The sequence below is a fragment of the Camelina sativa genome, chromosome 1, assembly GCF_000633955.1.
Source record: "Camelina sativa cultivar DH55 chromosome 1, Cs, whole genome shotgun sequence".
NCBI classification, from domain to species: Eukaryota; Viridiplantae; Streptophyta; class Magnoliopsida; order Brassicales; family Brassicaceae; genus Camelina; species Camelina sativa.
This window is the reverse complement of record NC_025685.1, coordinates 16,614,024-16,641,662: the sequence shown is the minus strand read 5'-3', so window position 1 is coordinate 16,641,662 and position 27,639 is coordinate 16,614,024. Positions and strand designations below refer to the sequence as shown.

General features: G+C 32.5%; 5 protein-coding genes and 1 long non-coding RNA gene across 7 annotated transcripts; 3 read left to right on the top strand and 3 right to left on the bottom strand.

Annotated features, from left to right (window-relative positions):
- Positions 809 to 2,989, top strand: LOC104708828. Of its 2 annotated transcripts, none has more exons than XR_002033020.1 (4): positions 809 to 2,207; positions 2,308 to 2,447; positions 2,540 to 2,679; positions 2,774 to 2,989. It is a non-coding gene; the product is annotated as an uncharacterized LOC104708828 (long non-coding RNA). The 2 variants fall into 2 exon arrangements; XR_002033019.1 differs by having other exon boundaries at positions 2,536 to 2,679.
- LOC104792573 (diphthamide biosynthesis protein 3-like) lies at positions 4,144 to 5,562 on the bottom strand. Its single transcript, XM_019228595.1, has 2 exons — positions 5,189 to 5,562; positions 4,144 to 4,502 (listed from the first exon to the last, which is right to left on the bottom strand). The coding sequence occupies exon 1, from the start codon at positions 5,433 to 5,435 to the stop codon at positions 5,190 to 5,192; it is 246 nt and encodes an 81-aa protein (XP_019084140.1). The 5' UTR covers positions 5,436 to 5,562; the 3' UTR covers positions 4,144 to 4,502; position 5,189.
- On the top strand, positions 7,981 to 8,480 carry LOC109125871. Its single transcript, XM_019228596.1, has one exon. It carries the CDS (start codon positions 8,065 to 8,067, stop codon positions 8,302 to 8,304), a length of 240 nt encoding a protein of 79 aa, XP_019084141.1. The 5' UTR covers positions 7,981 to 8,064; the 3' UTR covers positions 8,305 to 8,480.
- On the bottom strand, positions 9,557 to 14,729 carry LOC104792566 (beta-glucosidase 42-like). The gene is made up of 15 exons (XM_019228509.1): positions 14,646 to 14,729; positions 14,284 to 14,338; positions 13,350 to 13,547; positions 12,968 to 13,034; positions 12,822 to 12,880; positions 12,654 to 12,729; positions 12,370 to 12,444; positions 12,205 to 12,292; positions 11,762 to 11,987; positions 11,545 to 11,660; positions 10,817 to 11,034; positions 10,694 to 10,728; positions 10,472 to 10,574; positions 10,198 to 10,306; positions 9,557 to 10,040 (listed from the first exon to the last, which is right to left on the bottom strand). The coding sequence occupies exons 3-14, from the start codon at positions 13,452 to 13,454 to the stop codon at positions 10,206 to 10,208; spliced, it is 1,269 nt and encodes a 422-aa protein (XP_019084054.1). The 5' UTR covers positions 13,455 to 13,547; positions 14,284 to 14,338; positions 14,646 to 14,729; the 3' UTR covers positions 9,557 to 10,040; positions 10,198 to 10,205.
- Positions 23,754 to 24,884, top strand: LOC104792547 (cold-regulated 413 plasma membrane protein 1-like). The gene is made up of 4 exons (XM_010518731.2): positions 23,754 to 24,013; positions 24,098 to 24,205; positions 24,296 to 24,366; positions 24,471 to 24,884. Exons 1-4 carry the CDS (start codon positions 23,844 to 23,846, stop codon positions 24,713 to 24,715), a joined length of 594 nt encoding a protein of 197 aa, XP_010517033.1. The 5' UTR covers positions 23,754 to 23,843; the 3' UTR covers positions 24,716 to 24,884.
- LOC104792557 (pentatricopeptide repeat-containing protein At2g15980-like) lies at positions 24,724 to 26,550 on the bottom strand. Its single transcript, XM_010518740.1, has one exon. The coding sequence runs from the start codon at positions 26,475 to 26,477 to the stop codon at positions 24,993 to 24,995; it is 1,485 nt and encodes a 494-aa protein (XP_010517042.1). The 5' UTR covers positions 26,478 to 26,550; the 3' UTR covers positions 24,724 to 24,992.

The window sequence follows — 27,639 nt, the reverse complement described above, 5'->3', positions numbered from 1 at the left end:
ACATGGACTGTACACCGCGTTGTTGTCCGATGCTCCAATCAAAACACTCATCATTATTATCATCATCATGGTGGTTAAATTCACCATTCTCATCTGGTTTCTTAATAACCAAGAAATCCCTGTAAACACAAATTCCATAATAAATTAAAATATATTTTTTGTTTACTATAATTAGAGCAGAAACTCTATATTAAGAAATGACTAATTTGGGAGACAGAGATCCAATCTATATTAGTATAGCTAATAATTCCAAGAAAGTTTTAGAATAAACTCTATATTAAAATATATTTTAGTTTATTATAGTTAGAATGAAATTACAAAATAAATTAATAATCATATTATATGAATTATTTCCATTAAAGTGAAGAAATAAAACAGAAAACTATTAATGGAAATTATGATTAAAAAGTAGGAAAAAATTGAATATCTTATAATAGAATAACTCTTTAGGTGACATGTGTCAAGTTCTTGAAGAAAATTTTAGAATGAACTTTCTTTATTATATAAGACATACTAAAAGTTTCAGTTTTACCAAGAAATCCACATAGATAACAAAGAGTCAATATTTTGCGGGCACGGGGTGATGATTACATGATTTCCTTTTTTAATTGGACCAATGAAATCAATTCGGTGACAACGGGTATACCGGTAACTAGGTAACATAATAAGAAATGACTAATTTGGGAGACAGAGATCCAATTTTACAGATTGACCAAAAAAAAAAAAAAAAAATCCAATTTTACAGCCTACATAACCGTTTTGGCGCGTCTAAACTCCATAACTTCATTTCCTTTGGAAGGATCCTAAACCCAGAAAAAAACTCACCCTAGAAACAATTTCATCCTTATTCTAATCACTTCTTCATAAGATCGGATCCAACAATCGATCTTTAAGTTATGTGTTCTGAAGGTATGTCGTCTATCAAAGCTAATAATTTATTCTGTTAAATTCACCATTCTCATCTAGTTTATGAACAATTTATTATGTTTTACAAATTTTGAAAATACTTATTTATGTAAGTATAAATTATAAATAGTCAATTTATTTAATAAGTTACTCAACTCCTTTAAAAGTAGATAATTATATTTTGTTATATTAATTTCAAACCCACGCGACGCGTAAAATAATAAAGTAAGGTTTTCTTCACACTAATGCTATAATAAGCTGACAAATGGCATTATTTTCTTTCAACATGTGTCATTAATCTCATATTTAAGTATAATATTTTCATAATTACTAAATTTAATTATATTTTCATACCAAAAAAAATCTCATCATTTTCAATGTCATTTTAGTAGTTATGTAATTAAATAATAAAATATTAATATTCAAAAGATCATTTAATTTAACTCTAAATGAAGTCATTGATGGTAAATGTTTTTGGAAAAAATGTCATAAAAGTCCTGAACTTATCAAAAGTGTTGAAAAACAGCATGAATTTTTGTTATGGTAGATTAAATAGCTAACTTTCTAGTTAAATGGTTAACTTTGACTTGAACAAAAAAAGGACATCCTAAAATCAACTGACAAAAAAATATTAAAACTGGGATTCAAACCCATAACCAATAAAGACAACAACAAGCTACTTAACCACTGGACTAGAGAACTTTTATTGATGTTATTACACACACAAATATACTTATGTAATCATGTGCATGTGAAGATGAAATAATCGATTTGTTCGGATCATTCATCACTTGTAAATTCTAGTTGTTGTTACTTCTTTTTGTGGTAGCAACAATCTTAAGAGGGAGAGAGAATCATGAAAAGTTTATGTAAAAAACAAGACAACAGTATCTCACCTATTTTTTTCCTCTACAAGCTCCAAAAAGAGTTTACCTCGTAAACCGAAAGCTAACGCAGACGCAAGACCAAAGACACATCTTCTTATTTATAGTCTCTGAGTGTTTGAGTTAGAGACATGGAGAGAATGTCAGTTTGTCTATGTCTTGTGTTCTTCTTCTTCTTAACTGTTGTTGCAGAAGCAAAGTATCCTCCTGGAACCATCTTTTTGTCCTTGAGACAAAACATGAAGATTTCCAAGTCAAAGGCAGAGTTATACCCTTTCACTTTCAGACTCGTTATTTCCCTCAGAATCTAGACCACTGTAGTTTCCAACCTGAGAGCTACAGTATCTTCCATGAGAAACTACCTCATCAGCAGCCATTTCTGGCGCAAAGGTGGCCCCATCTTTGTCTAATTGAATGGTTTGCTTCCAACACTGCTCAACATTGCTCCCAACTCCCAAGTTCCAGGCTCTTCTTGTTATGCTTCTCTGTTTGTCTGATTTTATATATATATTTGCAGCATGGAGAGTCTAGCCGCCCAGGTCAGCCAAGAAAATGAGATACCTGAACGCTGGATTACGCAATCTTGATAAAAAGCTTGAAGCAGAATCTATAAGCATCTCCTGTCATCATGTTTGGTGGTTCTTACTTACGGTGGAAGTAAGCTTACAAAATTCCAGTCAATTGTGTCACTTCTTATTACTACACTCCAATATGCTCTCTCATCTGTTGTACTCCATTTCCTAAGGCAGTGCTTGCAGCGTGGTTCGTCAGGCTAAAGTATCCGCATATTGCAATTGGCGCATTAGCATCCTCCTCTGCTCCAGTTCCGCAGTTTGATAAGACTGTTCCGTCTTCAAGCTTCTACGACACCGTTTCTCAGGATTTTGAGGTCTGTATATTTCTTGTTTAAATTAAAGAGTTGTGATTACCGTAAAAGATGCTTGTGAGAGATATAATAAGCTATTGAGTTTTTTTTTGTGTAGAAGGGAGGATTTGAGATGGATTTTGATTGAAAGTGATCTTACACCGTTTAAAACCGAGTTAAATAGCGATTAGAGACCGGTGGTCTACCTATTATACGAAGCTCGACAGCCGTTACCACAATTAATTTGGTGACACGTGGAAAACGTTGCCAAACCCATGGATCGACGAGCTTTTTCAGCCCCAAAACTCTTATGAGAGTACCGTTTTGTAACTAAAAAGACCTTTCTTGCATTTTTGTGAATGGTTTTGAATATAAAGAACTATGCGTAGACTTTTAAAGCAATCCTCGTAAAGCAAGTTTCTCCTTTTCAACTTTCACTCGTGAAGTCTAAAGTCTAAACTCTAAACACATGACTTGCAAAACAGCCGTCACTTAATCGCAGATGACATTTTTCTCCCTATAAAATTAAAAGGCTAGATCAAGCAAACAACACACTAAGAAAACAAGCTTGCAAGCATACGTTTGATTCTATGCTTTGTAATGGTGCCATCGTAGCCCGTTACAAAGCAATTATTACACGTTAAACGTTTGGGATGGAAGATTAAGTCGGCTAAGAAACCAATATTGAGGATCGGGGGATTGATCACACCAAATATTAGAGCATTGCAAGATCGATCTAGGACATTGCACCGACCCGATATTGAGAATTGATGATGCTCAATGTCTCAACTTGTCTCGCTTCTTGGTAGGATGTGCGGGGCCTCATCATATGTCTACCAGTTTTACACCGCTCTCAAGGTTGAAAGGAAGATCATACTCCCAAAGCAAGATATCACATCCATTCGTTCAAGGGACAACATCATCTTCATTCCTAGTGAGATGCATGTACCGACCCACCCATCGTAGCCGGTTACAAAGCACAACGACGAAAGGAGAAAGGAACCGCTAATCCATCTCATCAAGACACATCTCAAACGGGTCCATCTCATGAGAGTGAGCCTCCTCGAGATCCCTTTGAGCCTTGAGGGTCCATTCACTTCAAACGCTCTTCGCCTGGCGCATGAACATAACAAGCTGCTTCTACAAGGGAACAAGGTGCTAGATGAAACCATCAAGGAATACAAGGAGGTTGAGAGCTTGAGAGAAAGGGTGAAGCGACTCTAAGAGCGAATTCCAGAAGGCTAGTCCCTCCAAAGCCAGATCCAAGAAAACAACACACACAAAGGAAGGGAAAATGAGAAGGCTTTTTAACACATGTGACGGCTTTAATTATTGTGACCAGTAAGGGGAATTAATGCATGGAAAGGATGTGACTAGGAACTAATTGTTTTTGTTTACTTGAAGAGTTAAGCCTATAGTCTAGTTTAAAATGTTCTTTAGTGATAGTGAAAGGATGAAACTTTGGTCCTAAACACAGATTTTGTGAACTTAACGGGCTTGAAACGTCTCTTAGCTTTGGATATGAAATCACAGAGACAAAAAGAGTCTTCTTGTCAAAGAAGGGAACTGTAGCCGTAGAAACCTTTTCCAAACAAAAACAGAGCTTACTCTAAATAACTAATAGGACCTAAATGGGGGAAGAACACACCATGAATTTGCCCAGCAAAAAAATAAAAATCATAAGTAACCAGCAACACAACACCTCTGTTTCCTTGTTTATATCTCTCTATATGTGGTTAATGTAAAACTCTGAAGAATGGTTTCAAATGGTTTCCAAAACTTTGCACAAAAGATGAATCTCTTCTGCGGTGGTTGTTCAATAATCTTCTAATCACTTCCATGACAAACTGCAAGGAAGCAACATATTCTCACATAAGTAATCCGGAAAAATAAAAACAGCAGCAGAAGTAATCCTGCAATTGGGTTTTAAGGTGTTTTGTTTGCGATTGCAGGTTGTCTTCTTATCACTGGTTGCAAAATACTTCATTCTCCATGTCTCGTTAACAAAACTAAAAGCTTATACTGCTTTTGGATCCTAACTCGAGGACAAAACAATTTATCACTTTTTGAACGCTTTGTAAAGACTCTGATATCGGTAACATTCATCAAGTAGTACTGAGAAGAGCAACAAATATACCAGAAACGCAAGTAAACTTGTTAACATAGATCATGGTCTTAACTTTTGATAACATGTTCTAAAAATTGGCAAAATCTAGGAGAAATCGAGCTTCGGAGTTCACGGCAATAACTATGAACACCTAGATTTCATAAAGTTCTACTTAGAGAAGGATCCTAAACGAGCTAAATCCGGCAAACATGGCTTCTATATTCATACAGCTCAAGAAAAGTAAACAGCTTTTATCTTCTTCAAGATCAAAACAACAAGAGTGACTTAAGTTACAGCTCAAACATAAATCATATGACAATCATCTCAACCTAAAGCAACCAAAACCCATGTCCTCAGAGCAAGTTTAAAAAAAAAAAAAAAAAAATACAGTCTTTGTATCAAATCAAAGGCCAGAGATTTTTTGACCTCAGGCGACGGCGACAGGCTGACGAGTTTTAGGTTCCTTGTTCTTGTTCGTGTTGTTTTGAAAGTCTTCCATATTGTAGATGACGGTGATATAGAGCGAGCAACTTGGACAATTCGCGATCTCTTCGCCGAGCCGGAGATCCTCTTTCGTAATCTGGAACAAGTCGCCACAAGGGCAAGGATACGTGTACGCTTGTATCTCTTCGTTCCACTCCATATCTTCTATCTCAACATCGTCGTATGACATCGCCGGAGTTCGAAAAGGATAAAACTTTTTTTTTTTTTCCTCCGGCAGAGAATTAGGGCACACCGTATATATGAATGCGCTCCGCCGCCGTTGTGTTATATGGGGAGTTGTTTATTTTAGAATACTTCCATTTAGTCCTCAAACTTTATGAACTGTTACAAATCGACCTGAAACTTATTAAATTCTATTTTTTCCACCAAATCGCGATTGAATAAATATTTTATCTCGGAAGGCGGAACATATATATATTTTTTTTTTTAGTTTTTCATTTTGGGAACATAGTTGAAAATTCAAACCGTAAAGATTAGAGCATAACAATAAAAAGTTTGTCTTTTTTTAATGTGAGGAGATTTGCCAAACTGTATTACCGATGAAAAAATAAGTTTATATTTAATTATAAAATATGTTTCTCTTTAATGTGAGTTACATCTTTTTCGTTGACGGTTAAATTATATTTGTGAAAAAAAATTATTTACAAAACAAATATTATTAGACTAAAATAAATTTTGGTATTGAACTACAAAGTTAAACAAAATTTTTAAGGGAATAGAAAAAAAGATAAATTTTAAGGGAAGAGGAAATTGGAAATGTTTGTGTTCGTTTTGATTCCGGTTGTGGTATTAATCTGCAAAACAAAAAAAAATGGTTTTTTTCAACTAAATGTAATATTGAATGTAATTTTTGGATAAACTTTAGCATTCATTCAAAACGGAAATTACTTTAAAAGAAAATAACAAAATACTGTAAACTAAGTTTCATATTTTAAATCAGAGCTTTCTTTACTCAAATTTTAAAGGTTTTTAAGAGAATATTTGTTCTATTTTTATTGACTTTCATGGAAATTTATTCAGTGCAGTCTACTTGATGTTTTTTTTTATCTCATAAATAAAGTTATTTGGCAGAAAAAGGTAAAAGTTTGAAATTATGTTTTAAAAATTTTACAATTTTAATGATTAGAAAGATAAAAATATTTTTTATGACAAAACCTTTAACATTATGTTTTTATTTAACTTATTATTAGCTCTTTTGGTGCACATATTAGTTAAATAAATTCTTTTATACTCAAAGAAAAAATAGAGTTTGTACAACTAGTACAACATGAGTTTGTAAAATTTTGAGATCATTTTACAATCTTCTAAATCACAAGTTAAAAGGTGAATCAGCCGAACCCTCTTAAGGCAAACAAGCGTTAGAGAGCCTCCGCATACCTTTGCTTCCCCTTCGCAATGATTACCAAGAGTTGATTCTAAACTTGTTTGTTTATCCACATAATCAGGCGGTTCGTTGGGTTTGGATTGTCTCCAAGCCTTCAACCATTCCTCTAATGACTATGAATATCGTTGTTTTTGTACTTCAAATAACTACAAAATGTTATTTATCTGATGTCCCCGGAGGGACAACTACAAAAAATTATAAGCTTATAAAACGTATAATATGAAATATGAAGCGTATATTATCTATACTTATAAAACGTATTTTCAACAAAATCACAAAGCTTCTTCTTCAACTATTATTCATAATTGTTTATAAACATAATTTTCCAATTTTTTATCATTTGAAATTGCTTTAAACTTGATTTGTATAGTAGTATGGGTAGTTTAGTCATAACTGATAATTTATTAATAAAAGTATATACATCGACAAACTTTTATAAAAACATTCTTTATTTCTAATTTTTTCATTAATCAAATACCTAAAGTTGATAATTTCGGACTTTTTCAGTAAGTAGGAATAACATCTCATAACCCTTTTATGTTTTCATAAAAAGTGTGAACCCCATCAGACATCAGTTATCATTTAGCTCGAATACTGACTGCATATTACATTTTCAATTTCAACAAGTTGTCGATAGAGAGTTATACTATTCAACAATTGTTCAATAAAACAAAAACTAGGGAACAATGGGTTCACCAAGAAACAGATAATAAGAGTTGGGAATTCAAATCAATCCAGCTCAGATTACAATCATTTCAAAGATGAAGGACTCGATTCACCTAATTATTGCCAAGTGGGGTGAGATAAGAAAGACTCATTTAGGATTGGATACGGGCGAAGACCATATCCATTGCAACGAATAAGATTAACGACACGTCACTAGAAATATCACAAAGAAATGATTTTCAGTTTTACCCTTTTGAGTTTGTCAAAAATAGGAGAAAAAATCCAACCTGCCTGAATCGAACCAGAGACCTAAAGAATATCTGTTGCTAACAACTACAGTCTTCCGCTCTACCAACTGAGCTAAGTTCGGTTGTTGAATTTCACAACAACAATGTTTTTTTCACTTTAAATCATATTCAAAACGTGGAAAATTCAAGAAGACGAAAGAGATATTTTTGATGATTTTTGGTCCTCCAACTCCAAGCCATTAGAAAACTATGTACATATCCCAAAAGGACAACTCTTCCTTTAGTGGACGGTCCCCAAGTGTGAACCCACCAGATGTCCATACTATTCGTGTCAATAACACAATTATTTGAAGAAAAACAATCAAACTTAACCATGGTTTTGTAAGTCAAAAATACTAAAAAAAACCCCTCTCATTTCATTGTCTACATAAAGCATCACATGCGGCTCTCTCTCGTTCATAATTAAATATTAAGATCAGCAAGAAGAAAAAAGAAGAAGAATGGCAAAAGCTATGGAGGTTTGGGTGGGAGAGATGAAAAAGATGAGTGAGAAGATAAACCCTAGAATCCCATTGATGGAAAGGAACAAGACATCCTCTCTTGTGTCAAAACAACAACAAGGATCAGAAGAAGAAAGAGGACTTAACAAACAAAAGACATTAAGAGAGAAAGATCATGAAGCTGCAACTATGTCTGAGCTCACTGTTTGTCTTCTCATGGACCGTTTTGTTCCTTGGTGATCTTTCCAATACCCCAACTAGTTCTAGATCTTTCCTTTTGGTTATGTGTATATATATATATATATATACAACTTCATGTATACGAGTAGATGCTGTTTGTTAAGAACATTTTGAAAAAAAATCCATGTAAATCTATGAAAGTAATGTGTCTAAGAACAATATTTTTATTTTTATTTCTGCAATTTCCATTTACTCTGTAATTAGGAACATTAACAGGACACATCGTTGTGTAAAAGAAAAAAAAATGATTAGACTTATCCTTAGAAGTTGTAACTTAGAGTGACTTTCTTTAATTTATATATAAAAAAATTACTAGTGACTTTGGGCGAAACCCAAATTATATGTAAAACTGTAATTTAGTTCCTTATTTATCTTCAGTTATTCTAATACCACATTTTTGAAAAATATTGAATAAGTATATTAGCTAATCAACCTTAAATACACGAGCATCTTCATCAGTGATCCCCTAATGAATGTCTTTACTATAAAATAATATTAAATTTAATACTTGTTTAATCTAGATATTCCCATTAAGTTTTTTTTTACTTTTCATCTTCCATTGGTGTACTTTGTGTATGGATGTCTTAAAAATAAAAAGAAATTGATTTATATAAAATTGTTTGTGACATTTTGTAATGGAAGAGCAGATGAGTTTGATTCTCCTTCATGTCACCACTTCTAAAATTGTTGCTCCTTCCCCTGCCTTTCGCCAAAGGTTTTTTCCTTTGGCTGAAGCAACTGCCAAAAACGAAAAACGAAAAACGAAAACATCTCCTGCATACACCAATGGGAGAGATTAGAGAACATAGATAAATGTTAATAGCATCAGTTTACTGCCTAAATTGAATAATATTCTATTTGAGTTGAAGTTGAAGGCAGCATTTAGCATGTTGGGTTTTTTCAAATACAAAACAAAGAGATAAAAGCAATATAATGGTAGCAGCCCAAGGCAACTTAATCAAAAAACAAGTCTATTTAATGTACTGAGATTTTTGTGCTAGAGAGTGTAGCTTTGTTCTCAAGTTCTTTTCAGCAGAAACAAAGTAGTGAGTATACAAAAGACAAGGTCACATACCATGACGTCAAATTGCTCTGGTTTCTTGCAACCTGTGTTTTATCTTCTTCAAAATCACAAACATTTCGCTAATTATGATGGTCATGAGGATCATATGCTCACAAACTATCAAAGATTACCATGACATATATCCTTCTCATGACATTGCTTAACAGTAAGAAGTAACTGCATAAAGAATAAACAAAACTCGGACACTTTGATTTCGATTCTGTAGCAATTCTCACAAACCAATCGAAAGGAACCAAGCTGGGAATGGTGAAAACCCATGTACTTGTCTATCTTAAGAGCCCATCATCATTCACTCTTAAAATTATCAGCAGCATTATCATATCATATAAGCCTAATACATGTCTTCAACAACCTTGAGCTGATCTAGCAAAAGCTTGTACAACCATGGGATTACAAAGCAAAGAGTAATCAACATTATATGAAGTAGTAGTAGCTTTGGTTTTCCTTTTTCTGTTTTCAATCCTTTTTACCTTTGTTCTCTTCATCACCTTTCAGAAATTTCATGAACCAATACGCAGATGATTTTGGGTGACGGGTTAAACCGTTCTTGTAGTCTACATATACCAAACCGAATCTCTTGGTGTACCCTTGCGCCCACTCGAAGTTGTCCAGCAACGACCATGCAAAGTATCCCTTTATGTCCACTCCATCTCTGTTTCAGTTTTTGCCATTTACAAAACGCTTACACTGTTATTACCTCAATGTATAATGCGAATTACTTGAAAGTTTTCTACAAATTGCCTATATCTCTGTTTCCTACGTATTTTTTGCTAGTAAACATATGAAAGAAGGGAAAAATATTCACCCACTTGATAGCCTAAGAGACATTGGCAAGGTAACTCTTGAAATAGGCAACTCTAAGCTTATCGTCCAGCATATCATGAATAGAGGCAGATCCATCATCTTCATCATCCATACCTGTTGTGTTGGACCAAGAGATCTAAACCTCAGGATATATAAATAGAAGTTCATATGACCATAAATATTACTTGTTTAAATGCCAACAAAATTGTTCGGGTCCTCTTAACAAACTATGCACTGTACCATATTAAACTGAACAACAAAAATAAAAAGATAGGATACCATTCTCAGTAATATATATTGGAGGTTGGTTGTATTTTTTGCTGATGTAATTCAAAGTCTTTCGGATTCCCCAAGGTACAACATAAAGCCAATCGGAAGCAGCCTGTAATTGGAACACAGTGTTAAGTTGATTACTAGCTCATGCATACCTGTCTTTATTACATGTGCATAAGAGTTAATAGAGTCATTAGATTTAGCCGAGACTATAACAAGAGTTCTTACCCTTTCACCTATTGGCTCTCCATTTTCCCATTCAACTGGGCACAGAAAAGAAGAGAATGAATATTAGGAAGTAATTAAGAAAATGCTAGTAGTAAAAGTAATTTCGGTGTTTGTCTTTGTTACCAGCCCTCTCCATTTCTTGTACGTTGTAAAAGTCACTTTCAGCTTCTATGTTTGAGACATGAGAAATCAACCTCGAGGTGTAGTGGTTTAGGCCAAGAAAGTCCCATGAGTTCTGACGCATTAACTCCTTTTCTTCTGGAGTAAATCTAGGAAGACTGTCTCCAAGTTTCTGGCGCATACTTGCAGGATAGTCTCCAGAAAACAAAGGATCCAAGAACCTGCAAAGGATTTTAATTTGTTATTTAAGGAATGATTTATACTTGGAACTTGGAAGTGTGTAACTAATTTGACGCAGAGTTAGCAATCCCAAATTTTTGGGTCTGATATTATCACTTTTCTCAAACACACAAACGGCATATATGCAACCTTAACATATGAAAAACCTATCATACAGGGTTTCTCAACTAATTACCAAGAGAAAACTGTACACAAAGATTCAACAACTATTTAAGAATTTACACTTTTACAGCACCCTTGGAAACAGCAGAATAAATGGATTACATAATCTCTACTACCTACCATTACGAAATATAAAATCAATGGAGCAACTCCCATAAATCATAACCTACTAAACTAGAGAGACAGAAATCTATATACTACGAAATTTGACAGAGCTATAAGTGCAGCTGTGGGCATATTAAGCTGTAGAGATGCCTCAATACATCAGCAATACGATTCCATCCCAAATCTTAACGATTAAGAAAACATTCAATGCATATCCTACTTACCATCCAAGTTGAAAGTCAATTCGCCTACCCGCAGCAACCTTGTCTTCCAGTTTCTCTGAGTTTGGCTCAGCCCACTCACAATCAACTGACAAACCGATTTGTCCACCTTGGTTTTCCTAGATTAGTATATATAAACCCAAAAGCACACTGATAAATAACGAAACCCTTGATGCATCTTACCATAACCATGGTTCACGTAAATAAAACAAAAAGCTACCTTGTACTTGCTTCTATATATGGAAACAGCAGTTACATGAGCCAAAATCTGATGATGTGAAACCAAATATGGTTCGATCAAGGGCTTCTCATTTCTTCCAGGTGCAAATATACCAATACAGTGTCCATTCACCGAGGTCTGAAGAGGTTCATTTAATGTGATCCAATGCTTCACTCTATCACCAAAATTGGCAAAACAAGCATCTGCATACAGGCCAAAATAATCGCTGCACGTGAAGAAAAATTTAATGTCAAAACAATAAATTAAGTGCTGCATACCTAATTTTAGAGATTGTAGAGGAAGGCTTCATAGAATAAGATTCAAAGAATGAAAGATACTAGCCCTCTGAGGGATTATACACAATACTCTTAAAAGTAATTGTAATTATGCTTTTGACGACGTTACACATATATTGAAATAGTTCATTACAGTTTACTGCTTACACAATTTTTCTATTTGTCCAACCTCCGATTGCTTCCTGGAGATGTGATGGAAGATCCCAATGGTATAGAGTTACAAACGGCTGAATACCTACAACAGTAGAATCATCTCATGAGAGTATCATTAACAGGAAGATGAAAAAGCTCATTTCAGTTTAGAGTAAATACCCTTTTCAAGAAGTCCATTGATAAGATTGTTGTAGAAAGCAATGCCTTCTTCATTGACTTCAGTTCCCAAGCCATCTAGAACAGAAGACAATACGCCCTCCAGTCATACGTTTAGATTTTTCAAGAAGTCCAACAACGAGAATTTCCCTCATGATCATATACAAGAATGATAAAAATAATCTTCCCCATGCAAAGAAATATGTACTTGACATTGTCAACAACTACAACATGTGCTACACTGTGATTGGGGAACATAAAGAAATCACCATCAGAGTTGAACATACCAGGGAAAATGCGAGACCAGGATATGGAAAATCTGTAAGCACTGAATCCTAATTGTCCTATTAGTTCAATGTCTTCCTGCAAAATTATTAGAATAACAATCTTATAAGCAAACCAGCAGACCAGAGGAAGATCTATATACCTACAGTTTACTCTAAACTTTTCTTAACCTTGTATCGATGGTAATGATCCACAGCAACATCACCATTACTTCCATCAAGAATCTTCCCTAAATAAAAGGAAACAAACAGTGTTAATCTACCTAGTTTTCATCATTTGACATGAGGATAGATAAGCTGAGAAGGAAACCACAAACCTTCGAGATGAGTGAACTTATCCCATATACTTGGCCCTTTCTTACCGTCATTCCAGCCTCCTTCAATCTACAAAACCACCATTGATAATACTTAGCTCATTCAAAGCTATTCTAATTTGATTTGTAGCTTGTACAAAACAGCTTATGTGAAGCATCTTCAAAAATCTGATTCGTACACACAAAGTTCAAACCACATTCAAAACAAAGACATCTAATCTTCTAAAATCGGATTTGTACTTCAATTCCCGAATCAACATTTTCCAGAAGAGCAAAGTGAATCAAGGAATTGGTACACCAGAAGAGTAGAAGACGAAGCGGAAACTAGAAAGAAGAAGATAAGACTCCAGATCTTGGAGAGTTAAAGGGAGAGAATGAGAGAGACCTGGTAAGCAGAAGTGGCAACGCCGAAGGTGAAGGTGGAGGGGAAACTAGAGCGGTGAGTGACCGGAGGGACGGGGAGATGAGTCAAGTTAAGATTCTGCGCCATTTTTATCGATTGAAAACAACAAGTGTGTGTGTGTGTCCGCTTTACTCACCCGACACTGTCCTACGGAGGAGAAGATTGTCCAATGGGGATGATCTAGTATACACACACAATAATAACTTAGAAAACTGAAACCACAATGACAAATGTCTTGACCTATGTTATTTAACTGAACCAAAAATATCCTTGTTAGCCAGCCAGAAAAACAACCAAAAATGATCCAAATCAGAAGATCCAAAATCTGTAAGAAGTCAGACATAAAAGAAACACTTCCGGGTCTTGCTCTAACAAAGTTGGTATTATTCATACTCACCTACAGGGGAAAATTCTCTAGACTAAAACACCAACTTCAAACAATGTACAAAACACTAATAAAGGAAGACACATACAACTATAACACTAACGAAAGAAGGCTGCTTCATAACGAATACAGTTAAAGAAATATGCAACCAAATCGAAAAGTCTGAAAAATAAGTCCAAGCTTTCAATATTCTGAACAATTTACCAAGACCGGTTATTCTAAAAACCAGCAATCATGTTCAACATTCAAAGGACCATGAAAAGTTCATACTCCATTGGGTGGCCAATGCAGTTCAAAGGACAGCTATTCAGATAAATAACCATCAAGACATAACACAACTCATCAAAAAATATCAATCATAACACAATAAAGATTTTAAAACCCCTAAACCCCTATTTATGGCCATCATCATATCAATATAAACACCATTAAACATCATCATCATATCATTATTATAATCACTATATCAGGGGGTTCCCAAGCACCATTTCCCATACTTTCTAAATTTCTATAGAACTAAAGAAAACTCACCTTTGAGTAGACGGAAGGATTCGAGATCCAAGTGATGATCCACTGATTTTCGGATCTTGAACAAAAAAAAAAATGAAGAGTCTTTATCAGATCCCGCAACAAAACAAAATCGGAAAAAAGACTGAAACTTTTCGTAACCCAAAACATAAAAAATAAACACAATAACCCAAAGATCATTTCTTTCGTATTCCAAAGATCCTAGGCTTCGATTTTGGGATTGAATAAACTGGGAAAAATGACTTACTGGGTTATCGGATAAGATGAGTGGAAAAACAAGAAATTTACAGAACAAAAAAAAAAAAAAAAAAAAAAACTTTGAGATTTAAAGCTGTAAAAGCTGATCAAAGACTTAGTCAACTCACCAATGAGCCAGAGCTGGAGACAACGGTGAGAATCGGGGAAGAAGAAGCTACTTTTTTTTATATACACTGAAATCTCTATAAATTAATACTCTATAAATTAATAAACACTATAAATTAATAAATTTTGTTAGTTCCAAGTCGGGACAGTGTAAAAATTAACAAAATTCGATAAAATAATAAGATAATATTTTTTTTGAAATCCCCATATAAAATATAGTTCCGATAATATCATAAATTAATAATCATGTAAAGTATGTTTCTCTTAAACCTCATATATATAAAACAATTGTTATGTTGTATCTTCAAACTATAATGATATAAAATATTCTATAACATTTCATAAAACAGCTAAAATTTTTTAAAATTTTCAATTTCTAAATATGCATCATTTACATTTTCATAGTTTGATAGACTATTAAAATACAAGAATAGATATTCTTATTCATAAATTTGAATATTTATGTCATATGTATAAGTGAATTTGTCTATAATATTTGTAATTCATTGTCAATAATATTTTTTAATTATTTCACATTCAATTCCAATACCATAAAATTTACAACATCCAAAATTCTTATCTTATTTTGCAAAAATTGTCTCAATTCATTATTTTTATTAAACTAAACAATTAAAAATATACCTATAAATTAATAATTATTAATTTACACTATAAAATAATAATTATTAATTTATAGATAAATTAATATCACTATAAATTAATAAAATATCTTGGTCCCAACATTATTAATTTATAGAGGTTTTACTGTATATGGTAGTGATTTATTTAGTTAACGCAAAAAAAAAACATAATAACTTAAAACACTAATAAATAACAACCAAACCAATAATGGACCCAAAATAATAAGACAAAATTAAAATAACAACCAAATTTACAAATAAAATAAATAATAAATCACTCTTCCTGGTTGAATGATTCTTACTTTTGTGGAGGAGCATGGATCTTACGAAATCATATTGGCATTTATCATGCAAGGGATGCTTTTTTGCCTCGCATCAACAGGATATCAGCCGAATTAAATGTTATTGGCTGGTGTCTCCAAAGCTTTTGTGATCTTAATATAACCAGCTGTGAGGTATGGACTGATTGTCAAACGGTTCTAACAGTTCTTCAAACACCGCAAGATTGGCCAAAGTATCGTTCAGAAGTGTCAAGAATCACTCAAGTCGTACGGGTGATGGGGGAGGTTTCCTTTAAGCTCTCCTCACTGAAAACCAATGGTTTGGCTAGGGATATTGCTTCAAGTGTTACATGGGATGGACGATTCATGTCATATTTGGCTTTGGGTGGTCCGGCATAGTTACACAACTTGATTGAGCGTGACAAACGCGATGGAGGTTGAGTTCTTGCCAGTTTTGGATTGCTCTTTTTTCAGGATTTTATCTTTAATTCTTGTCCTGTTTTCATTTTGCTTCCCCTTTGTTCCCAAACTTCTAGTTATTTTATAAATCCAGGGTTAAAAAAAAAAACAATCCTAAATAAAACCTAATATAATTCTTGGTTAAAAGATAAAAAGGGTATTGAACTTAACATTTTAAAGGATTTTAAAGTATTCTAAAAAATTTTTGTTATTCAATTAAGGATTTTAAAAAATCTCATAAAATCCTATATTATTCAACTAAGATTTATATAAAATTCTTTAAAATAATTCATAATCTTTTGTTATTCAATCAATAGTTTATAAATCCAAATTTAAATCTCTTTGTTATTCAAAATATCACAACTTTTTTTAAAATGCTATTTTGAATGATTCTAGGAGATTTTTTTTTTTCTTTTTAGTTGAAAAATACTCCTCTCAAAATCATAGCCATTGAGGTAGAATTTTGAAAGATTTCATTGAAAAAAAAAAACAAAAAAAAAACACTGTCATAAAAGATCAACCCCGACAATCTCCACAGATCACCAGCCACCTTCGCTACAGGTGAACCTGAAGCTTTGTATCTTCCTTTGAATCAAACCACCACGAAGACAAGATTAGATGAGGTCATTAATTACAATGGTTCATGGGTTTTCTAAGACCGAACATATCTATTTCCAGTTAGAAACTTTGTTTTACGCGCTTGAGGACACACAAAGAGAAATGAAGTAAAAATGGAGTCTTGTCGTGGTTGCCAGAAGTCGTAGCGATCATGGATTTGTCGGTGTTTGAAGGTGGTGGACAGTTTCTCAATCATTTTAACGGCGATGCTTCTGCTTGTGGTGGGAAAGGCTCTGTTTTGGAACAGAGGATGTGAAGTGAAGTCATCATATTTTGACTGATAAGTCAAGAGTTGCGAATCAAATTGCAACTTGAAGTTGTACTCTGATCATTGTTACTCGACGCTCTTGTCCGTAAATTCTACTGAGCTAGCCTAGAGTTCTCTTTAGGGCTTCTTTGGTCACAGCTGTGGAAGAACCATGTGAAGATTTTCGGGGTTTTGAGTGAGCTTGTTTCACCTGATGAATCTGTTTTGTCTAGTTTGAAAGTATGTGATGAGATGATCGCTGATTCGTTGGAGTATCTGAGGGAAACGATCGAACGTTTTGATGAGGATGGGAAGGTTACGACTGATGCAGAAATCGATGAGATAGAGGGAAGTTGAGTTATGTGATCATTGTCTCATTGATCACGAGACTTGTTTGGAAGGTTTTGATGAGATTATGAAGTTTGATTTCTCGAGTTACATGAAAAATATTAAGATAATTAAGAGACTTAGAAATTTTATGAAGAAAGGGAGAGAGCTTGTGAGCAATAGCTTAGCCATTGTGACTAAATCTCAGGTGGATTAACCAAACAAGACGATAACAAGAGTGTACTTGGTTTTTTAGAGACAGAATCGGGATTTCCGGATTGGTTTGGTAATGAGGACCGCAAATCACTTATGACTTTGCAACTTGACTCCTAGTCTCCTAATGTAAAGGTAGCCAAAGATGGAACTGGAAAAATCAGTTCAAGATTCGTTATACACACGTAAAGGAAGGTCATTACGTTGAAAATGTTAACGTGACGAAAAATATTGTACTGTACGACCGTATGTACGGCGACGAGATCACGAAGACGGTCGTCTCCGGTAGCCTTAACAGGATCGAGAAACCTAATATCATTACCTTTCAAATCGCCACTTTATGTAAGTATTATTTCCGGTTTCACCCGTTTGGTTTGGTTCTAATAGGGACAGGTCATGTTTTAGTTTTGCAGTTGTTAGTGGAAAAGGGTTCGTTGGTAGGGATATTAAATATTGATGTTTTGATTAACAAATATGGATGGTTAAAGCAAACATGTGTACTCTAACAGAGTATCTCTTGATAATTCTTTGTAGTCCCCGGTTTAAGAGTTGTACTAGATTAAGATCCGTAAGAGCACGGATTGAAATTCATTTTATTTATATTGTAATTTTTATATAAAATATAATTTATGTAATTGTTTTTAATTTTTTTTTGAATAAAATATTATGCAATAAAATCATATGTTATATATGATGACTTGAAAAAGACACTTATTTTGTAAGTTTTATATTGCTAATGATTCCAGATAAGTACACGTGCTATAACACTAGTTAAATTTTATTTTATATAAAATTTTGTATATTTTCTATTTTAAAATAAAATTTTAATATGTTGTATTAGTTGATGTAGATGAAGTTATTTCAACAATGTATGTTCTACATCGTGACTTGAATGTCAATATAAGACATAATCTTTTAAAAATTTGGAGTGTGTATAGTTTCTAACTTTCTATCAAGTTTCCATATTTTAAAAATATTTCAAAATAATTTATTTAAAGTTTATTATATTATATAAAATTATAAAATTCAAAAAAAGTATGAAATTGAATATAAATATTCAAATTTTGACCTTTTACTCAGTAAATTTTTTAATTGAATGGATATTATTTTTAAAAAATAATTTTACTAAAACTTGAATATTTTATAGATTGAATCATCTATATTTGTTTTTAAAAATTCAACTTATGGTATATCCGAAAATGAAACTATTTTTTAATTACAATAAATAATATGATAATTTATTTGTTTCACAAAATAGACTCATATATAAAAATGAGAGGTGAAGTATAATGATAATTAACAAATTAATATGTTAAGTTAGATATCAAAGGATTTAGTTTGATGAATAATTTATTGAAGGAAATTAATATGGTAATTTAGATAATATCAAATGATTCTTTAGAATATTCTTTTTAAGATTTTTGGAAACAACTTGCTCTAGTAATAAAATCTTCTGAAAATAAATTAAGGTTGCATCCATTATTTAATATATAACTAATTAATCAGTTAATCTATAACCTATATGTAACCAACTTATTAATATTATATAGGCTATAAAACAATGTTGTGTACTTCCGTTTTATTATATAGGAGATAGATTATTAAGACAAACAAAAATGTAGACTGAAAGCTCAATGAAACTCAACTCGATATAATTCACCCCCTCTTAATTAACCAATCAAAATACAACAAACTGCCATGTCATATCATATTTATAAAATAAATCAAAATTAAAATAAAAAGACATAACAAGTTAAGGAAATCAATTCTGTATATTTTTTACTAAGGAAATTATGTTGGTTTAGGTTTATAAAATAATGATTAGAGTTTAGATTTTACAATTAAAAGAAATCATATGTCGGTTTGGGTTTACAAAAAAGTGGTTAGGGTTTAGTTTCTACAATTAAACAAAATTATAAGTTGGTTTGGGTTTACAAAAGAGTGGTTAGAGTTTAGGGTTTAGATTTTACAATTAAATGAAATTATATATCGGTTTGGTTTTACAAAAGAGTGATTAGAGTTTAGGGTTTAGATTTAACAATTAAACAAAATATATGTCGGTTTGGGTTTACAAAATAGTGGTTAGGGTTTAGATTTTAAAATTAAGCAAAATTATATGTCGGTTTGGGTTTATAAAATAGTAGTTAGGGTTTAGATTTTACAATTAAAGAAAATTATATTTTAATTTGGGTTTATAAAAAGAGTTATTTGGGTTTAGATGTTATAATTTAAAACTATAATATAATGTTTAAGATTAATAATTTTAAAATTAATTGATATACAAATTTTTTTTCCTTAATCAACAATTTGTTTCTTTAACTAAGAGGGGGTGAATAAGAAAGGTTCACCCCTAGGGATGAATCCAAGAATTGTCCATACAAAAGTGAGAAGTTTCGTACGATCAATGAAAGAAAAGTCTTTTTAGTTTAGAGAACCGGAAGCAGACAAGCCTGGAGAGCAAATACAGCTGCAAGCATGTGGAATGATGCTATGAATATAGGGCCATGATTCAATACTATATTTTTTTAAGATTGTTTTCATTCACAACATTTTGATTTCTCTGTTTTGGTTTTTGTCACATTCAATTTTGTTTCTCTTTGTTTCTATTTTTTTCTCTCGCATTCATGTTTGCTTTTCTCTCTCACGTTTGCTTCTCTCCCTCCTTACTCTGTTTTTGTTCTTGTCTAAAGAGAACCATGGATCTATTTTGCTATAGATTTTTTTTTTGTTGTAAAATATTTTAAAATCACACAAAGTTTACTAATAAAATCTCATAAAATCTCATAAAATCACATTTATTCTTTTAAAAGGAAAAAAAAAAAAAAAGTCTAAAACACAATCAAATCTCCTAATTCTTTCAAAATTCTAAAATATTAAAATCTTACCAAATCCTTTAAAATATAACTTGAATACCCCCCTCAAAATTTAGGATGTTGCATAAAAAAAACCGTCGCACTTAGTGTACACAATTACCAGCCATTGATTCGGTTTGTGTATAGCTTTAATGATTTCAGTAGTATATATATATATGCACCAAAAGTCACATTTTTCATATGCAAAAACTCTTCATATTTTCTAGTGATCATCCTTAAACTCTTTATCTTAGTTTAAAAGACATAAAAGCTACTAAAGTACATGATCTATACTATTAAAAAGGAAGCATTTTTAATAAGTAGACATAGAGTTTGAGATTATTACACCGAAATGCGACTCAAATAGGAATAAAGATATGTATAATCCTTGAAGCCAAACAGAAATAGTTAATGATAAACTGTGGAGCCAAACAATTATAAATATGATTAAACGGATCAGTTATAAATGCCAATCCAAACAAATTTTTTTTAAAAATGAATTTAATAAATTTCGTTTGATATATAAGGAAATCCAAATTTAATTCTACATGTCATATAAATAGAACCGATAATTACTCAATATCTTTGGAAGTTGTTTAAGTTTGCTTCCATAGTAATCAAAGAATTAAAATCGAAATTATATATATGTAAACATATTTGATTTGCTATTATATTGTAAGATATTTATGGAAACAACAAATCAATTTAATACAATTAAATAAAAACAAATAATCATTTAGTTTAGATTTTGTAATATTTCCTTAACGAAATGAAAGTAATTAATTATGATTAGTATAGATGGAAAGAGTTAAAAATCGAAATTTTATATATGTAAACAAATTTAATTTGATTATATATTAAAAGATATAGAAAAGTGTATGTCGAGTCCCACATCGGCTAAATATATTGAAATATGGTTCAACATCACTATAAATAGGACTATACTCTTTTCAATTATGAAGCAGGAGGAGACTTTGATTTATCAAGCGTCCAAATTTAAAAGTTAATTCAGCTTTTTATTTGAGTATATATAATATAAAACTTTTCAAAATTTCAAAATATTATAATATTTATTTTAAAAAATTTTCGAAATTAGAAATATTGAAAAGTTACGATAATTAAATGCAACTGTAAATTCTATATTAACTTGTATTAAATTTCTCTATTGCTATAATCATTTTTAAAATTTTAGTTATATTATAGAGTAACGTTGAATATTAGATATTAATATTCAATTATTTAGGTTTAATATAAAATGGAAAATTTGTTTCAACAAACTTGTTAGTTACTGATGAAGAGACACATATAAAGAGAGTTCAAAAGAAATGGCTATTTAACTAGATACACCTATTAGAACAAAAAGTTGTGATGAAAAAACATAAATAAAATATAGTGAAAAGACACAATTCTACAATGAACAGATACAACTGTTTGAATATAAAAAAAACAAATAAAAACAAAATTTTTACAAAAATGTACTACGAAAAATTGCAATTGTTGTGTCTGCACTTGATTATACCTAATAACTCATATAAACTGCTTTTAGATAGAAGACATATTTATTACCATATTGAAAAGTCAAATCCAAAAACTCACTATATAATCCAACTAACTCTTGGAAAAAAAATCTAGGTAGTTTCATTAAATTTTTATTTTAATATTAACTAAAAGTTGTAAATTAGATTCATCATTCCAAATTTTTTTTGTTAAATCAAGAAATAGAGGAATTTCTTTACTTTTAAAAGAATGAATTCTAGAGAATAATTTAGAAAGCTGTAAAAACCGTTGAGATTGAAATTTTATATTATTTTGTGTCATAACAAAAAAATGAAAACAGTTCAAACAAACAAATATATATAGATTTAAAAATATATGAATATTCGAAGAAACACAACTCTACAATAAACAGTTGCAACTTTACAAAAAAAATAATTATAATGAACAATCGCAAATTTTCGTAAAACACATAATTTAAATTTTTTACAGATTTTTTTGAAAAATTATCCAAAAAGTTTGATTGTAGAGACACAACTTTTGGTGACATTTATTCAGATTGGTATTATATATAAATTGTCATGAATTTGGTATTTGTTCTAACCAAATCCAAAACCAAAACAAAAAAATAAACAAATTACGAATCTTTTAGTTGCAAATGTTTGATGTCGCCATTATTACTGTTCAGCTTAGAAGAAAATTTTCTCTACTATGACGTCATGCCCAAAACTCCCATCAACCACAACTCAAAATTCTCGTCCACCAGCCAGGGGTAAAAAAGTCAAAAATAATGATGTTTGTGTGTTTATAGTGCATTTCTATGTGTGATGCCTAAATCCGAAGATTGAAGTTAAGGAGTGCCTGTTTTGATAATAAATAAGCTCTAAATGAATTGCATGAAAGAGCAATTTATTCTTATTTTACCATAAATGCATAAAATTCAAGCAAAATCTGACTTAAGCTCATCAATAAAAATAGTCCTTAATGGTAAACCAAACCCACATTTTGATTGGTTGGCCCTACACAATACAAACCCTTCGCCGACATCAAATAATCATAAAATAAAACAAAAACAAACAACAACCATAACTTCTGCCACTCTGTTTTGTTCGATATCGTACCTATCAATTAATTGGATTTTCTTTGATCCCTCTCAAAAGTCTTCTACCCCTGCCTTTTATAGTGTTTAGCTGAACGATTCTTATTACATACACTCTTTTTATTTTTTTTTTTATTTTTTATTTACTTAACTCATTTGACATTACAAAACACCAGCCTTTTCATTTTTTTTTTAACTTCATCATCCAGGATCAAACTACTACTATCTCTTTATAACTAAGTATTTCTCTGTTTTTAGTTCGGTACATTTTTTATTTTATTTGACTCGGACATTTTTGTGAATTCATTTACAATATAAAGAGCTAGAAACCATACAATATGTCTATATCGGAACTTCTAACGAATCCATACAAATTATCGCTTTAATTTTTCTGTCTCATTATTAAATCTGGTTGAAACATATTCTTATAATTTAGTTGAGATTAACGATCTTAACTTTAATATATATATATACCGACATACCCTATAGTTTTAGATGTTGATTTTTCCGACTTTTTATATCACCATGCTAACAGATTCCATTCCATTCCACCATGATAAAATCTTCATTTCAATCAAATAATGATAAATAATTTTGAAATAATACAGCTGGCTCGTCCCATTGCTTCTTCTTACGTCCACCAATTACATTGTTTAAAGCAAATCTCATTCATGTGTGTGAGTAGATCTGTAGATGGATGGAGTCGACATGTGTCTGACGTCTACGTCAAAAATCGATTAGCTTTAGTAAATTATACTGTAAATGTGATAAAAATATATACTTCGTTACTTAATAAAAAGGATCTAATGTGCCACGTGGCGTTAATACATCCATCGAGTCACTTCTACTACATCTTTTTATAATCAAGTCTTACCGAACACATTCATCACCAATCTCTCTTCTCCTCTCACACCAATACTTTTCAAAGTTCCTCTCTTCTCCGAAGTGATCTTCCGGCAAGAAAAAAAGATGAATCTCAAGTCGTTTAGGAGCGACCATGGAACCCTTCATTCTATGATCGGAACCGATTTCAACGAGCTCACTATCGCTGCTAAGAACCTAGCTAACCACACCTTCACGCTTACTGGTTTAGGCTTTGGTACCTCTGTCCTAGAATGGGTTGCTTCTATCGCCGCCATGTAATAACCTTACCCTCTTTCTCTTCCTCTTCCTTACTCTATTTCTTCGTTTCTTGGTGTTGATCTTGATGTAATAAAATGCAGATACTTGTTGGTGTTGGATCGAACCAATTGGAAGACGAATATGCTCACATCGCTTCTTATTCCTTACATCTTCTTCAGTGCTCCTTCCTTGATCTTTGGTATTTTCAGGTATAAACACGATACAGACCAGAGACTTTGTCTGCTTTTATCATATATTATGTTATTTAAAACCCTAACTTGTGTCTGAAAATTATACAGAGGAGAGATCGGTAAATGGATTGCGTTCGTAGCTGTTATTGTACAACTCTTCTTTCCTAAACACGCCAAAGGTTTGTTTGTGTACTTTATTTATTTCTTCACTCGCCATTACAACAAACAAACAAACAAGACTTTGATTCTGATTTGGCTTATCTATGTTGTTCTGTGTTATTAGAGTACTTGGAATTACCGGTGGCTTTGGTTCTGATCGCCGTCGTGGCACCTAATTTAATTGCCGGCACATTCAGAGACAGTTGGATTGGTTTAGCCATTTGCTTAGGAATTGGATGTTACTTGCTTCAAGAACACATTAGAGCTTCAGGTGGTTTCAGAAACGCCTTCACTAAACCCAACGGTATCTCCAACACCGTCGGGATCATTTGTCTCGTTGTCTTCCCCGTTTGGGCTCTTATCTTTTAAGCTATCACTTCAGAACTCTCCTGTTCCTTTTCCATTAGTTTTTTTAACTTCCATGTAAGAGTGATTCCTTTGTATGATTCTGTCTCTCGTAAGTCGTAACTATCAATGAATGTGGTTTGAATAAGAATTGCTTCAGAAAAAAGATATGGTCATGAGGTGTTATTGTGGATTTAATCTCCCCTTGCCAAACATTATAGTATTACATTGTCTACCACAAGACAAAACTCATACCACATTGTGTCACCGATTGGTTTCTATGTGATTTGGCTGAATCACTCTAGCTTTCTTCCTCTGCTCTTAGCTTGAGTGATTCAGCCATTTCAATAGCCAACAATGCAGATGTTTTTTCATCAACTGCTATTCCATACCCGTCGATAAAGGCTCTATATGTCTCTTGACTCGGCTTAAAACCTTTCCCCACCATCTCAGCCTGAATGTTCAATGCTCTCTCCATCATTCCTTCTTCACACAACCTCTTTATCAACAACTCATAACACTTTCGACTAGGATAAAACTCAGATTCTCTCACCGCATCCTTCACCATCTCCGCAGCTTCAACAACTCTGTCTCTATCCCTACCACATAGTCCATCCACTAACGCCTCAATAGTTAAACCCTCTGCCTCAAAACTCTTCCTTTTCATCTCCCTATAAACAACCAAAGCCGATTCAACATCCCCAACTTTACAATACCCGTTAACAAGATGCTCATAGGTTAAAGAAGTACACTCAATCCCCTTCAACCCCATTTCTCGAAAAAGCTCATTTGCTTTCTTAACCTCTAAGTTACTACAAAGCCCACCAATCATAGTGTTATAAGCCACAACATCAAAAACAACTCCTTTCACCTTCATCTCTTCCCATATCTTCTCAGCTCCACTCATCAAACCTCGTGCACAATACGCCTCCATCAAAACACAGTAACTATAACCATTGGGAGAACATCCAACTTCATCTTCCATTTCTCTCCAAATCCTCTCCACCATCTCAGTCTCACCTTCTCTATAAAAACTCATCATCATCGAATTAAACGTGTTCGCATTCGGCTTAACCTTACCTAACCTCTTCTTAGTACCTTCATCTACCTTAATAACATCATCTAAACCAAACACTTCTCTATACATCTTGTAACCATTAGAAGCACCTCTACGCCTAGAAACCTCTGAAACCAAAGCATTACAAGTACTAATCTGTAAACTGATTCCTCTAGAACTTAGTTTCCTCATTACCATCACAGCTCCATCGATCTCTTTCGAATCAAGACACGATTTTACCAACAGATCAAACACAAACGGAGCAGACCCACATCGATTATAACTCTTGATCAACGAACGGAACAGTTTCAAGACTCTGTCTTCGTCTTCGTCTTCGTCGTCGGCTAAACGGAGAGCAAGACGTATGACTTCACTAGCGTGGCTTTTGAGACGAGATCGAGCGAGGATGTGGATTAGTGTCGAGCAAGAGCCGACGTCGTGTGAGCAGAGAGAGAAGCGGCGAGTGAAGAGGAAGAAACGGAGAGAGAGGTGAGGGTTGTTGCGGAGGCGGAGGGTGATTTCGGAGAACTGAGAAGGTGTGAATCCGTAAGGGTGGAGAGACCGGAGAGTTGACCATCGGGATTTGGAACGGTGGTGAGTTAGGATTGAGACGGCGTCGGAAATGAGAGGATCTGGTGGCGGAGATGCCGGAGAAGATACGGTGGTGAAGAGAGCGATTGAACCGGGTTTGGGTTTCCGGGTCGGGTGGATGATCCGCTTTATAATCATCACTTGAGTTGTTCCTCTGTCCGAGACTCGGTGTTTGATAACTTACTTAACTCAACCCACTCCGTTAGTCGTAGTGATGAGCAAAAATATCACTAAAAACAACTTAAATATTTGATAATTCGTTGTAATTTTTAGAATGTATATATTAAATATGTTCTAAAGATGTTTATAAAAAAAATATGAAAATAGAATATTTCAAACTTTAAAATTGGTCTAAGCAATTAATTCTTCAATTTTTCAAGTTAAAATTAATAGAACTAGGATTTAGGCCCTCCGCGATGTCGCAGGTAAGTATTTTAGAAAAAAAAATTAAATTTAAAATAATATATTATAAAATTATTTGAATGTAATAGAATAGTTTGAATACATAAACATTAAACATAAACTGTTATTAAATATACATCAATCAAAATGAAAACTTATAACAAAAAATATTATGTAGAATAGACGCAACTTTGCAAAACATATTTTTTAAAATATTATAAATATAAGATATTTTTATGAAAAATTAAGGTAAAGAACTACGATTAAAAAAATCATTATGACAAAGTGATCCTAATTGAGAAAGTGATCATTAACGACACAACTCTACAATGAACAAATACAACTGTTTGAGTTACAACTGTTTTTTTTTATCTTTCCAACTATGAACAAATTAGATTCATCATTCCAACTGTTTTTTTTACAAAACTACTATGACAAGTCACAATTGTTGTTCACATTTATTCAGATTGTTGTTATTTTTTTTTAAATTTTAAATATTTTTAACAAAAAGTTACGATAAATAGACGCAATTGTAAATTCTATATTAAGTCGTATTAAATTTCTCTATTATAGAATCATTTCTAAAATTCATATGTTTAACCTTTACCAGAGAAACAAAATCTCGAATTAATTAGCTAATATTATGTTTAAAATCATATTATAACATGATAACAATAGTATTTGTTAGTGTAAGTTTGAAATAGTTTGAGCTTCAAGCTAAGTATATCTAGGAGATATCTATATATATATATATATCTAGAGATTTAGGAGGTATCTAAATTATGTAATATTTCCTAAAGGTTTTTAGGCTAAATATTTACTTCTCCTCTATATAAACGCTAATGTTGAGTTGTGGCATTAGACGTGAGAGATTAAGAGTTTCAGAGAGTTTAAGGTT